Source organism: Phoxinus phoxinus (genome assembly GCF_949152265.1).
Source record: "Phoxinus phoxinus genome assembly, chromosome: 15".
NCBI lineage: Eukaryota > Metazoa > Chordata > Actinopteri > Cypriniformes > Leuciscidae > Phoxinus > Phoxinus phoxinus.
The window spans coordinates 21,519,065-21,533,264 of NC_136890.1; the positions used below are offsets into that span (position 1 = coordinate 21,519,065).

Genomic DNA, 14,200 nt, shown 5'->3' on the forward strand with positions numbered 1-14,200 from the left:
CAGTTCATTTGGAGCCCTTTGTTTCAACATCTCTAGCAGTTGTTTGCTTATATTCACATACCTAATAAAAAGTCTCATATTTTCTTAGAAGACAATCTCCTTTGCAAAAACTACGAGTTATATATGGTGATAATACTGTAGGTATAAAAACCCCAGTGTATGTTTTGATTCAAGTGCCTAGCATGGAGGCAGAGCTTGTGCCTTCCAGTGATATAGAGATTAATTCAAAAACAAGAGAACAATCTCATTTATGAAGAATTACCACAGTGGGCTTTGACAAACTATGACAAGATATTTCAGTTGATGAAAAGATCTGTATAAATTTTATACAACAAAATAAAAACAAACATGCCCCTAAATGATTTAATACTTATTGTCTTACTAAATTGGTTTGCTCTCCATGCTTGGGAATAATAATAGATGCAATGTAAATGAAATCTAAAGCTAAATGTTTTCCATTGTGACAGTGATTTTATTTATGAGAGGTCTAATGTCTTTCTTTCTGTGCAAAATCAATGTACATATTAGTTGTGAAGCTCTGTATATACAGCAATTCCGACTTTGTATCTGTTATTTTTTGCTCTGTATATTTGGAACTGTTTGTTTGAGAAATAAATTGATTTGCCCCACTGATTTTGTATATTTATATATATTTTGCTCATAAGAGTAAAAAAGCAAAGGTGATACAATATGCAATACGCAAAAGTGTACAATAAGCCATTAAGTTTTGTTACAAATTGTAACAATAAAGTTCCTTCCAATTAAATATGTTTTTCAATCATAAAAGAACAGGCCTAGACTTTAGCGACAAGTGTCTTGATAAACGTGGAGGACTCCGCAGCCATTTAAATTCTGTACAGGAAGTTGCCTTCTTTGTCAAAAAAATCGCTTCCCTTCTGTTTCACTGGACTGGGGTATTTCTGCAGCGTTTGTGCGATGTGCTCAAGCTCTTCCTCTGTCAGAATCACCCCATCCCACTCTTCCTCCTCCTCCTCCTCTAACTCTATATCATCTCCCATGTCCATTTTCGCTGTTGAGTCAGGCTGCTCCTGCAAAGCAGGTGTCAGTTTGTGTACGGCTGATAGTACTTGAGATGGTACTATGTTTCCACCAGAGGGCGTCAGTCCAGTCTCACCCTCCCTCACTGCAAGGGCTGTTCTACTCTGTGTTGTCAGGGCACCTGTTTTTCCAGAGGAGAGTATGGCTGGTGCTGCACTCTTTGGCAGTCTGGACTGTTCAGTTTTGCCATCTCTGAGAGACTGCTGCCCTGTACTGACTAACACTTTAGAGTCCTGCTTTAGCTTTCGGTCAACTGTTGGGGTGAATTTGCTGCGGAGGACTTTGGAGATGACATCAGGGCTTACAGAGAAACCCTCTGCTAATCTCTGTAATGTCCATTCCTCTGGGGACTCCTGCTTTAAGTACCTGGGAAAAGAGACATATGACTGCTCAGTGTTTGGAGGGGCGGCAGATAACTACAATATTTTGGGCAAGACATTATATATATACATATATATTATGTTATTACATACAGAAATGTGTTTGCTTTGAAATTATTATATGACCTAAAGTTTCATTTAAAGCAACTGCTAAGAAATATTATATTAAACACTTTTTATATATAAAAATACACTACAATTCAAAGGTTTGGGATCCGTCAGATTTTCAAATAATTAATTCTTAATTGCGAAATTAATACTTTTATTCAGCAAGGATACATTAAATTGATAACATTTTGTATTGTGATAAAATATTTTTATTTCACATAATGCTATTCTTTTGAACTTTCTATTCATCAAATAATCCTGAAAAAAGTTCCACGAAAATAAGCAGCAGCATAAATATTTTCAACAGTGATATTGATAAGAAATGTTTTTAGAGCACCAAATCAGCATATTAGAACAATTTGCAATCACAGGAATAAATTACATTTGAAAATATATTAAAATAGAAAATATAGTTATTTTAAATGCAATAATATTTAACAATATTACTGTTTTTACAGTTAATATTAAAATAGTGGGTTTAGCAATAAAACACTTAATTTATATATTATTAATTTGCAACCATAGTTACTTTTTCAATTAATGAATTATCTGACATACCGGTATTCAAACACCAAGATTTTGTGCTTAACGCATATTAAAATGAATACTAAAGTCCTTCAAAGAGATTTTCAATATATTCACATGCATGTGACTGACCAATCAGAATCAAGAGCGGTGTAATAAACAGACATATTCACACTGATACCTTATCTGTTCAATGGCATCCCAGGTGAGTTTTCTCTCCGGGTCTTCAGGATTGCTCATTTGCCTCTTGATTATGTGAAACTTTGCTGCTTTATGCCTTCTCTTCTCTTCACTGCACAGGAAATCATTTTAATACACAAAGACTGAGGTATTTGCTTTTGTGCTCCTATCTGTGTAAGGACTCACCTAATAATAGAGTTCAGTTTGGCTTCCACTGCATCCATATCATGGTCATCTTCAAACATGTCTTCCTGTTGTTTCTGTTTTGCATGTGAATCAGAATACCTTGGCGACACTCTCCCGTATGCGCCTCGACTGGCGTGGCGACAAACAGGTCCTGGGCAAGGGGCCAGTTTGGTGGCCAACATGTAGGCCATTCTCCATGGTGTGACCATTCTGCAACAGTCACAAACATAAAGATAGTGACATCTGACAATTTTACTTAATCCAACATAAAAAAAAGACTTTTTATCAAATAACTATTTATAATAAGAGTCTGAAGAATAATCTGAGAACAAACTGCAAGTCAAGTTGTTATTTTTATAATTTAAAGCTAGACACCTGTCAATTTTGAGATTTTGAACTATTTTGCTTCCATACTTTGTCTTCTTTCAGACTAGCAAAAAGGAAACATTCAAAGTACATTTTAATTGTATTACACTTTATCTATTAGCGTCTGTAGATTTCAATTACAATATATTTAAAGACTGTTTTTCTCAGAATTCGTTTTTTTTTTCTTGGTGCAGCGCCAGAATGCCAAACTTTCAAGTTTTATTCCTATATTCTGAAGGTTTTTACGTTTCTTTTCTTTCATATATCATTCGCCTGATTTATGTAACATTTTATTCCTAAAAACTGAAAAGCACCATTTCTACGTCACTTCTTTAACTTAAGCTAATTAGTAAACCATCGTACAAGGTCAAATTTACCTTGCTCTTTTTCGTAGCTCAAACTTTACATTTATACAACCATAATGTCAAAATTGCTGTGCGTATACATTTTGTAAACAGTGCCTGTAAAACACTCACATGTTCCTCTTGCTTTTCTCTCCTTCCACGGTGACATTATTACACCGGAAGCATGGTTTATTCACGCATGCGCGGCATTCATTCGATTCTTTCCGACTCGGAACGTTTTGGTTACTCGGCAACACTCGGCTCCGTCCGCCGATCACATGCCACCGGAAGCATGGTGTATTCACGCATGCGCGGCAGTCATTCGATTATTTCCGACTCAGATCGTTTTTACTCGGCAACAATCGGCTCCGTTCGCCGATCACATGCGTCAAGCCTGCCCCTTTCTTCTCTGTGTGGCTCATTTTGCGCCATTTTGTCCGCACCACTGTGTTGATTGGGTTTTTGAGATCTGTTGTGGAGCCAATCAGAAGGGTACCGGACAACCGGAGAAACGGTAAAGGGTTGCGCTAGCTCTAAGGGAAATGGTAGCTGACAACACGGATTGGTTTGTCAGTGACCAACCAAATGACTAATTCCGAATACAGAAATCAAATCGGTTAATTATGCGAGAGGTAGAGAGCGCGAGCCATAAGCTATACGCGCGCGAGAACGGACACTGGACATGAATGATAAGTGAAGCTGTCGATAACAAAGACAGACCTTCACATGTTTGTGAAATACGGGCTGTTTTGAACTAATTAAAAAGCATCTCAGTTACCTTGGTTTGCCCATAACAAGGAGCAAATGTTTGTGAAATTTGTGAATTATTCAGACGTTCTTGTCAACTTTTCAGCCACTTAACTTACTTTGTGTGTGTGTGTAGCTAAAAACATCAGACAAACAGTCAGAATGTAATATAAGATGCTGTTCATAGTGTTAAACACCTTCAATAAGGAAACATTCAGTCTCAAAATACACCTGGCTTCTGGCCAAAACCTGCAGTCATCACGACACCAGACAGAAGTCATGATTTCCTAGAAGACTGCTAGTTGAGCTTGTACTGAAGTAGGAAACGCCTTGCACCTCATTTATTTATTAATTTGTTTGTTTGTTTGATGTTTTTCTGACAAATTAGGTGAGGAAGGAAAGATGGAGCAATATACAACCACAACTGGGGAGCAGATAGTGGTGCAAACTGCCAATGGGCAAATCCAGCAGCAGGTAAGAGCCAATGTAAACAGCTTACTGTTTAATCAGGGACTTTTACTGTGGGAAAAAGGACCATGACTGTGTGTTTGATTTTGTTTGTTTTTTCAGGCATACAAAAAAAAAAACTTGTCCAAATTGTACATTTTACTGTATGTACTGCAGATGTGTTAAGGTGCAGCAGCAGCAGTAGTAGTAGTAGTAGTGGTAGTAAAGTGCAGTAGGAGAGTAATCTACTTCAGGAAGTGGTTACCAATTCAAGGAAAGGACTGAGTAAATAGTATTGAACTGGCCTGCAGTCTCTCTCCTTTGATATGAAATACCTCAGTCCTGATAAAAACAAGGTTTACAAACACACCCAGTTCGCAATCACTATATTAATCATAGCTCTCTCTTGTTAAATTGTTTTACTTTAGAAGCCAGCTTTTAAATTGGACTTCCAACCCTGTAATAAAACATTTTATTCTTCAAAACTTAAGAATTGGCCCCATAAAATCAACATGGAAAATGAAATCAACCCTCCTTACTTTTCTTAATGCTGGTTCTTGGTGTTGTACGGATGAATTGTTTACTATGTTTTTTAAATTAATTTCCTCTGTAGTAACTGTTCTTTACCACTAAAAAGTACACCAAGTGACATGATTTTGTGCCAAAATGAGTTTGATTGGATGGACAAAAATATATATATACCGGTATATACATAAAAGTTGCTAAACCATTGTTTTATTCTGAATCTGTTGCGAACCGAATATCAGAAATGGACAGTGTGAATTACGGGATTAGATTGGGAAGTATAAAATAACAAAGTGCATTTCTGTAAGAGAGAAAGTGTGATGTGGGATTGTCCACAGGCTCAGGGCACCGTAACTGCAGTACAGCTGCAAACAGAAGCACCTGTCGCTACGGCAACAGGCCAGCAAGTGCAGACGCTCCAGGTAGTTGTGTGAACTCCGACTTTCAGGCTTGTGATGTTGCATGCGTCATGTCACACTGTCGACTCGTGAGCTCGTCCAGCATGCCTCGCTTTTACTTACAGCAAATCGTGATCCGGTTCGTCTAATGTTCCATGTTGTCCATGGCATCAAAGCATCTGCTTAGGACACATTTTCAAGAAGAAGAATTTGTGTATTTGAATGTGTCTGGAACAGAATTTAAATAGATTTTGTAGAGTAACTATGGAGTTATATACTATCTTATACTACTATAAGATCACTTGCATGTTATCACCACTTTATACTGATCAGTCCACAGCACTGTATGGATTTTGGATGAAGTGCATGATTGTCTGATGATCATGTTGAAACATATGCAATTCCCTCATTCCAGCCATTACCACCAGTCTGGGTCATCTTCTGTAGAAATGATAAAACAGTGATAAAATGTATTGTAACGTAACTGAAACAACATTTCATCATAAACAGTGATGTATGTCCTGTGTAATGCCTAAAGCTGCATGTGCAGGTCTAATATTGTGTTGAATATCTACATCTCACCATGCTAACTTTCAGTTTATGTGTGCGCTCAGGTCCAGGGTCAGCCATTGATGGTCCAGGTGAGTGGCGGGCAGCTGATTACCTCCTCGGGTCAGCCCATCATGGTACAGGCCATGTCTGGAGCTCAGGGCCAGACCATCATGCAGTTGCCCATGTCTGGAGCTCAAGGCCTTCAGCAGGTATTAAAGTGCCATTCTGGTTGTCATCAACTCTCCTCATTGTGGGGAAGTCTCCTTAAACAGATCTGTAGATTGTCCTATTATACTGAACAAAATTATCTACATATCCCTCTGATATTGTTATGTTAATATTGCACATATTTTATGAAACAATTGATGAGGATAATGATTATTATTATTACACTTAACAGGAAAATTATCTTAATATTAATTTTGTTGTTATTATTAATGCTCATATTATATGAAACAATTATATTATCTTATTATTATATTTCAAGGTAAAATTATCTAAATTCGTCTCTGTTGTCCTTATTATTGTAATCAATGTGTTTTTTTATGTGTGAATGTAGATCCAGTTGGTTCAGCCGGGTCAGATTCAGTTGCAGGGAGGTCAAACTCTGCAGCTGCAGGGTCAGCAGGGTCAGACTCAACAGTTCATCATACAGCAGCCCCAGACTGCCATTACCGCGGGCCAGAACCAGGTCTCAAACACACTTGATTTTTTTTCTCTGGTCTGTTTAGTTAGCCTCGTTGACACCAGACCCTTCTCGGTTGAGAGTGGGTCTGGGAAAGGTTCATTCACAGCCCATTTCCAAAAGAAAATCACTAACGGACATCGCTCAAATGCCTCTGGGCGCAATTGGATAGACCTAAAACCAATCAGAGCGATCGTCATCGTGTAAAGCCCGCCTCAACGTTTGTGATTGGTGCCTTGATTTGTAAAAATTGGAAATGGGCTTGGCCAGACTGACTTGCAGAGCAAATCTCAAATTTGCCGGAAGTTCGTCAGGGTTTTCCCAGGCTACTGTTTAGTTGGAATGTAACTAAGAATTCCAAACCTAGAATAATTTCACAAATTAATAACATTGTGGTTAAAATGGTGTGGGAACGTTGTACTTTATTTTTTCACTCATGCATATTATGCTGTGCTCGAATTAATAGAATGCTGTCATAACTATAATGCCTAGAGTGTGTGGAATTAGTATAAGGCAGATTTTTTCTCAGATTACTTTACACTGGTTTTGTTGTATGAACTGAAAATGAATTTGTATTCTGTATTACAGGGGCAGCAGATAACATTACAAGGACAGCAGGTTGCCCAAACAGCTGAAGGACAGACCATTGTATACCAGCCTGTGAACGCTGATGGCACTGTTCTGCAGCAGGGTATTTAAATACAATACCTATACCTGGTTTATCTGTCTTCAGTGAACATCAAATCAGACATGAACAAGATAAACTAGATGATCAATCAGGGTTTTAACAAACATGTATATGCCATTATACTGAAGGTTATTCAGGTGAGGACTAATAGTTCTCTCCCCTCCATAGGCATGATCACCATCCCAGCAGGCTCCTTGGCAGGAACTCAGATTGTCCAGGCAGCAGGGGCCGCTAACACCTCCACAAGCAACAGCGGGCAGGGGACAGTCACCGTTACCTTGCCAGTATCTGGAAACATGGTGAACACTGGGGGAATGGTCATGGTAAGACCTCCTGATGAGGTATCTAACAAACTTAAACCGTCCCCTTCATTAGTCATCACAGGTGTAGGAGGGTGCATGCTGTGTTAAAACTCAATCACCTTGCTTGTGGACTCGCCTTTTCACTCGCTGATCCAACCTTCTGAAAAATAAATAGATTTGTACAAATGATTTTACCTAATTTTATAGTTTATAGTTACCGATTTTACCTTTTTACAGTTCACCTAAGGGCTGGGCAATATGTCTAATCGAATATTCGAAAATCGTGACTCATCCCTACTAATGTAAACAGCGCTGAAATTCAACGAAGAACACAAATGTCTTGGTGATTTAAACTAGTTTAAAGCCAGACGAAACAGCACTGACATTCTCAACAGCACTGACAAACACAAGAAACATTGTGCAATGAATGATCCAGTTAGAATTTTCAATCTGCAAATCACTATCATTTACAATGGATGTACTGTAGTAACACTAACTGCACAATGCTATAGCACTTGTGCATTTGTATTTTTAATAAATGTATTTAGGCTACTGTTTTTAATAACAAATACCATAGAACCCATATAGTTAGTTACATTTTGCGTGCTATATTTCTGGTTTTACCTTGGTAATTACTACCATCTATAGTATCATACATTTAGATTGTGATAACCATAGTAGACTCCTAACTTAAACTGTCAGAATATAACATTTTTACCCCCCAAAAAATGAGGTTGTTACAATTTTTATAGATGTTACTGTTTTTGTTAACAAATTGAACTGCATCACCAACTCAAGCTACTGTCAAATGTGCGTTTCTAAGGGACAAAACATGTAATATAATTAATATTGGAGCTTGCACGACAAACTGTACCAAAGATACGTGCCAATAAAATCAGGTAAAACAAACCTGTTTCATGATTTTAAACAATATCAGCCGTTAGAACATGCAGAAATTAATAAATAAATAATTAAAAATATATAGATATATCTATTTTGTCAAGGAAAAAAGGAAAGAAAATTGTAGAGAATTAAAAAAAGTGTACCTACCTCAGATTTGTGAAATGTTCACCTCTTTACCAAGTATTTGTCATGTTCTTACAATAAAGAGTAGTTAAAACCATTAACACTCTGGTTTCTACAACTTTCACTCGGGAGCAAAAACTTTAAACTTGGAAAAAAATAAACTTTATCGATATCTTTTTTTATATATTTTTTGGCCATATCTCCCAGCCCTACTTCACCTAAATGTTGTTTCAAACTCACATGACTTTCATTATTCTGTGGCAGTGTTCATTTATTATTTATATACTATTATAGTATTTATAAAATTTTAAAATTAGCTTTTATTTGATGTATTCGGTTTTCATTTAAATTTTAGTTTTAGTCATTTTGCTATATGCTTTTGGCATTTTTATTAAGTTTTCTATTTTCATTTATTTTTGTTTAAGTTTTAATTATTAATAATTATTTGTAATAATAATCTGTATTTTCCAGAAATCTGGATAAAAAAAAAAAATCAGTGTTGTCCTATAAACAATGTTTATATTGAAGGCTATGAAAACAAACATTGTGAATTTAACCATGTGGGCTATGCTATTATATGCAAAAACTGCTAAAATCACATCAAATTCTGACTTTGTAACTACAATATTACAATCTAAAAACAAAAAATAAAGCAGAAGTTAAATTCACTAAACTAAAAATTAAAACAAAAGCACACACTAAATGTTAATTACTATAATCTCAGATGAGTGAAAACACATTCACTCATCTGAGCTTTTAGTAATTATATAGTCCACAATTGATTACTCAATTGCAATAGTCACTTTACAGTTACTGTTGTCATAGAGATACACTTGTAGTTTTAAAATCTAAATATGGCACATTTAATGTACAACGAGAAATATTTGACAAAAATGTATACCGATGTGTATCTGTAAGAGCTTCTGATGGAGCAAGCCACTTTTGCCTATGCATTAACAATATTGTTGTTATTTTGAAGCCCTTAATATAAAGCCTGTCTCGTGTTTAGGACGAATTGGATTATGCACTTTCTCCTTAGCAGCTCACTTTAAATCCTCCGCTATTTTATAGATGTGCTCTTAATATCAAACTACTGTATCTAGATATAAACGGTATTGCCTCATTCTCTATCCTTTGATATATCGTACAAACTCGATATACCGCTCAGCCCTAATGGCAACATTTCTATGTTCCTTAAATTGTATAGGCTAACTAGTTTGTTTGTTTTGTCTAACAGAAGCAGCGTGTTGCCATGATTAGTTTTGCCTCTGTTGCTGGTGTCAAGAGGCAACATTTCTAAGTTTTTCTTGTTATATTTATGTTATTTATTACAAAAACAATCTGGATCTGGGCTGCCAAAATTCAAAATTACAAAAAAAGACCATCAAAATATCATTAAAGTGGTTAAATTTAAGGAATTGAAACTCGGATTTGACACCTTTAGACCTTTTTTGATGTGACCCTTCATCATGAATGATTAGGTGTCACATTGACTGATCATGATGTGGCATTCTTGAAGTGGGAATGAGAAATAAGAACTACAGTGAAGGGGAAGATTGTAAATGAATAATGACATATTTATTTGTTCATCTCACAAAGTTATTGTATGACTTCAGAAGATTTGAATTGAAATATAAAGTCATTTTGGCCACTTTTATGAATTGTGAACAGTGCTTACTTTGTCATTTGGAGCCTTACAGCCCGCAGATACCCAGATTTCATTATTATATCAAAAAAAAAGATTGGCTAAGACACATATTTCCTTTTTTCTTCCATGAGAGAAAGAAAGTAATACAGGTTTGGAACAACACAAGGGTGTAAATAATGATATTGTATTTAAGGTGAACTATACCTTTAATATGTAATAGCATTTAGTGTCTTTCAATAAAAAATAAAAAAATATCCTAGTTTTAGGAATCTTCCTAGAATTTGATGATTTACTCAGAAGCAAGTGGAAAGTGGCGACCTCCATCTGCTCTGTTAATATTTAGCATTGATTCAGGTGTATGGATGAGATCTGCCTGTCGCCTCTTCACAAATTATCCACTCAGCTGTTCCGTGGGTGTCCTTTTCTCACGCTAGTCTGTCATCAAATTTCAGTCCATATTACATCAGCTGTCACCTGACTGATCACTGGATTGCTAATTAATTTGATTTGATTGATTGATTGAAGTTGTTACGTTTGTTAATACATTTTTATGTCTGTTCAGGTTTGGACATAGATTGAATTAATTCTGTGTGCCCCTTTTCTTTCCTTCCCTCTCTTCCAGATGATGCCGGGTGGTGGTGCTGTGCCAGCCATCCAGCGAATCCCTCTGCCAGGAGCCGAGATGCTCGAAGAGGAGCCGCTGTATGTTAATGCCAAGCAATATCATCGTATCTTAAAGAGACGGCAAGCTCGTGCCAAGCTGGAGGCAGAGGGCAAAATCCCTAAAGAAAGAAGGGTGAGTCTTCCTCTTCTGAATGCCATGATGCGCATCTTGAAATGAACTCTGTCTCGTATCCAGACTGATTCCTTGCTCTCACCCTGCAGAAATACCTTCACGAGTCACGTCACAAACACGCCATGCAGCGGAAGCGCGGTGACGGGGGGCGCTTCTTCTCACCTAAAGAGAAAGAAGAAATGGCCTTGGCCATGCAGGTGAGAGCGCAGGGCCATGTCAAGCAGGAAGACCTCTGCAACGCCACCGAACTCGCGAGCGCACATTGGCTGCCCGAGCACACTCCGCCCCTCGCTTAGACGCTCATCTCCGCTTAGCAGATGCATTCTCACTCCTTTCCCGGTGTGACATGCTGTCATTGGCTGCTCTTGCACGCATCACCTCCTGCTTTTTCCTGTGCTTGTTGGCTGCTTGAGTCTGTCCCATCATGTCTCATTGCTAGTTAAGCATTCGTGCGAACAGACTGCATGATCTGCAAAATCTGCCGTGTGGTATTTTATGACCTGGCTGTCTGAACTTGGATTTCTGCGATATTTAACAAGAAAAAGATCATCTCTTCACAGTCATGACATAATCACGATGAAAACACTGATATTTCCTTGCATACTGATGCAATGTGACATGTGACTGTTTCTGTTTGATCTAATCACCATTATTATTAACAGCATGGAGGTTAAAGAAAGCATGAATGCTGAATCATGAAATCACTGCCTGAAAATATGCTTTTTTTGAGAGAGAGAGAGACCAGTTTAAAAGAAATGAGATTTGTTTGAAATGTATATATTTTATGTTGTTTTGTTTACTCAATTTTTTTAGGAAGCTTTTGTTTTGTTTAGTGGATTCTGTCCTTTCTTGCTTGGCTTAACCTGTGCAGTGTCGTCACTGTGTTCATTTTTTGTCGCATGTTGTGATTTTTATGCTGAATAAACATTCTGACTGACTTCCAAAAGGTTCACTGAGAAAAATGACTCCAACTACAAACTCAACTACCGGTTTAAAGTTTGGCTTCAGTAACATTTTTTTTTTCTTTTTGCAAGAAATTAATAATTTGGTAACACTTTACAATAAGGTTCATTGGTTAACTACCTTAGTTAACATGAACTAATAATGAACAATAATTCTATAGCATTTATTCATCTTAGTTAATATTAATTTCAACATTTACTAATACATCATTAAAATCAAAGGTTGTATTTATTAATGTTAATGCACCGTGAACTAACATGAGCAAACACTGAACAGCTGGATTTGTATTAACCAACATTGTTAGTTCATGTTAGTTAATATATTAACTAATGGACCTTATTGTAAAGTGTTACTAATAATTTTAATAAGCAAGGGTGCATTAAATTGTTCAAACGTGACAGCAAATATACAATGTTAAATTCTATTTTCTAAATGCTGTAATCTAGAATTTTGTTAATCAAAGAATCCTGAAAAAAATGTAGCACAGTTTTTCACAAAAATATTAAGCAGCACAACTGTTTTCAACATCGATAATAAAAATGTTTCTTGAGCAGTAAATCAGCATATTAAAATGATTTCTGAAGTATCATGTGACTGAAGACTGGAGTAATGATGCAACAAAATTCTGCTTTGATATAACAGGTATAACTTACTTTTTAAAATGTATTAAAATAGAAAACTTATTTTATATTGTAACATTTCACGATATTGCTATTTTACTGTATAACTATCAAATAAATGCAGCCTTAGTGAGCATAAGAGACTTCTTTCAAACACATAAAAAAAACTTGCTGACCACAAACTTTTAAACAGTGCACTGTGAAACAGCAGTGAACCTTGCATGTGATTCATGATCCTGTTTATCATGTCTTGTCAAGTCATTTTTATTCAGAAATGTTTTGGGATTTAATATTTCCAGGTACTTCACAGTCTAGAACAGGACAAATATCTGCTTAGAAGTCTGTAACGTTAAACAGTTCCATAGAACAGAAGTCAAAATTTTCCTGAAATCCAACGATGTGGCAGCTTGGTAAACATAAACCTATTGCTGTTTTTTCTTGGTTATTCAGTGTTTTTCCTGATGCTAGAAGTCATGATGTCTCAACCCTAGTAAAAAGGCTTAGTGCTGAGTGAAGCATATCTAAAATTACGCTTGAGGGTAATGATTGACCCTCTTCCTCTCCTCTTCACCCCTGCAGGAGCAACAGGACCAGGACCAGACTGGAGACGACGCTGTGGCCCAGATGATCCGGGTGTCATAGCATTAGGACTGCTACCATTATTAGTGACTCTGAAGGCCCAAATTTACACCAATGTGAATCTCCCATGCAACACTAACAGTCCTAATTCATCATGGCCTGTGTTTCTCCTGTCTCATGTCTTCCACTGAAGGGAGGGGCCCTGTTTTCTGTTTTCTCTCTATGCTCTGCTATTGCTCCTGAGGACGCATATAGAAAGAGCCATTACTGTTAATGTACAGCGTAATGAATTCAGCTTGCCGTTTAAAAAGCAATTAAATAGCAAAGCATAAATTGACCTACAGAGACGGAGAATACACAGTTAACCAAGGACTCGTTTACCGTGATGTTTCTCAAAGGTGGCAGTAGAAGCTCATTGTGTTGTTCAGTGTAGGCTATGTGTACATGTTTGGCATGGGGAAAAGAGCATTGGGGAAACAATAAAGGCAAAAGGGCAACATTTTTGGGAAATCAGTCCTAGTCACCAAGGAAACATATGGCATATAGGGGTGTCCTTGTTTCCCAAGCTTTTATCCAGATTTCCCTTAACTTGAATTCATTTTAAATGAGTGTTTTGAAAAAAAACGATCACTTGTAATTTGAGTGAGTTTTGTGTATCCAGTGACCTGTCTTCCCGCCTCATCTAGTTCCTACTTGGAAATGTGAATACTCTTGAGTTATTGTTTTGGACATTTAAGTAGTCTAACCTGTATTTTGATAAAAATTGTGTGCGAAATGCATTGTGAAAGATCTTGCTTTGTGAACTTGCCTTTATTATTCTAATCTGTGTGAGCGCAGGAAGGATGTAAATGATCCTAATTCAAACAGTTCTATGATTCGATCTACTAAAGTGCAATTGAAATCAGATATTTCAAAGCAGTGGCTCTTAACCAGGGCGCAGGGCCCCCTACAATTATTTACATGGCCTCTCTCTCTCTCTCTCTCTCTCTCTCTCTCTCTCTCTCTCTCTCTCTCTCTCTCTCTCTCTCTCTCTCTCTTCAGATGCAAAAGCCTCTAAGTGCCATCTGAAATTTTCT

At 36.9% G+C, this 14,200-nt stretch overlaps 2 protein-coding genes across 7 annotated transcripts; one reads left to right on the plus strand and one right to left on the minus strand.

Moving 5' to 3' along the window:
• Positions 1-149: 149 nt before the first annotated feature.
• ngrn (neugrin, neurite outgrowth associated) lies at positions 150-3,433 on the minus strand. Its single transcript, XM_079637269.1, has 4 exons — positions 3,281-3,433; positions 2,439-2,648; positions 2,254-2,364; positions 150-1,425 (listed from the first exon to the last, which is right to left on the minus strand). The coding sequence occupies exons 2-4, from the start codon at positions 2,645-2,647 to the stop codon at positions 846-848; spliced, it is 900 nt and encodes a 299-aa protein (XP_079493395.1). The 5' UTR covers position 2,648; positions 3,281-3,433; the 3' UTR covers positions 150-845.
• Position 3,434: 1 nt separating this feature from the next.
• On the plus strand, positions 3,435-13,916 carry nfyal (nuclear transcription factor Y, alpha, like). Of its 6 annotated transcripts, none has more exons than XM_079637268.1 (9): positions 3,541-3,662; positions 4,284-4,369; positions 5,880-6,026; positions 6,377-6,508; positions 7,091-7,193; positions 7,359-7,513; positions 10,789-10,962; positions 11,052-11,159; positions 13,125-13,916. In XM_079637268.1, the coding sequence occupies exons 2-9, from the start codon at positions 4,298-4,300 to the stop codon at positions 13,185-13,187; spliced, it is 954 nt and encodes a 317-aa protein (XP_079493394.1). In that variant the 5' UTR covers positions 3,541-3,662; positions 4,284-4,297; the 3' UTR covers positions 13,188-13,916. The 6 variants fall into 6 exon arrangements, with proteins under 6 accessions (XP_079493391.1, XP_079493389.1, XP_079493394.1 ...); XM_079637267.1 differs by having other exon boundaries at positions 7,359-7,531; positions 13,125-13,915; XM_079637265.1 differs by lacking the exon at positions 13,125-13,916 and having other exon boundaries at positions 3,435-3,662; positions 11,052-11,912.
• Positions 13,917-14,200: the final 284 nt, after the last annotated feature.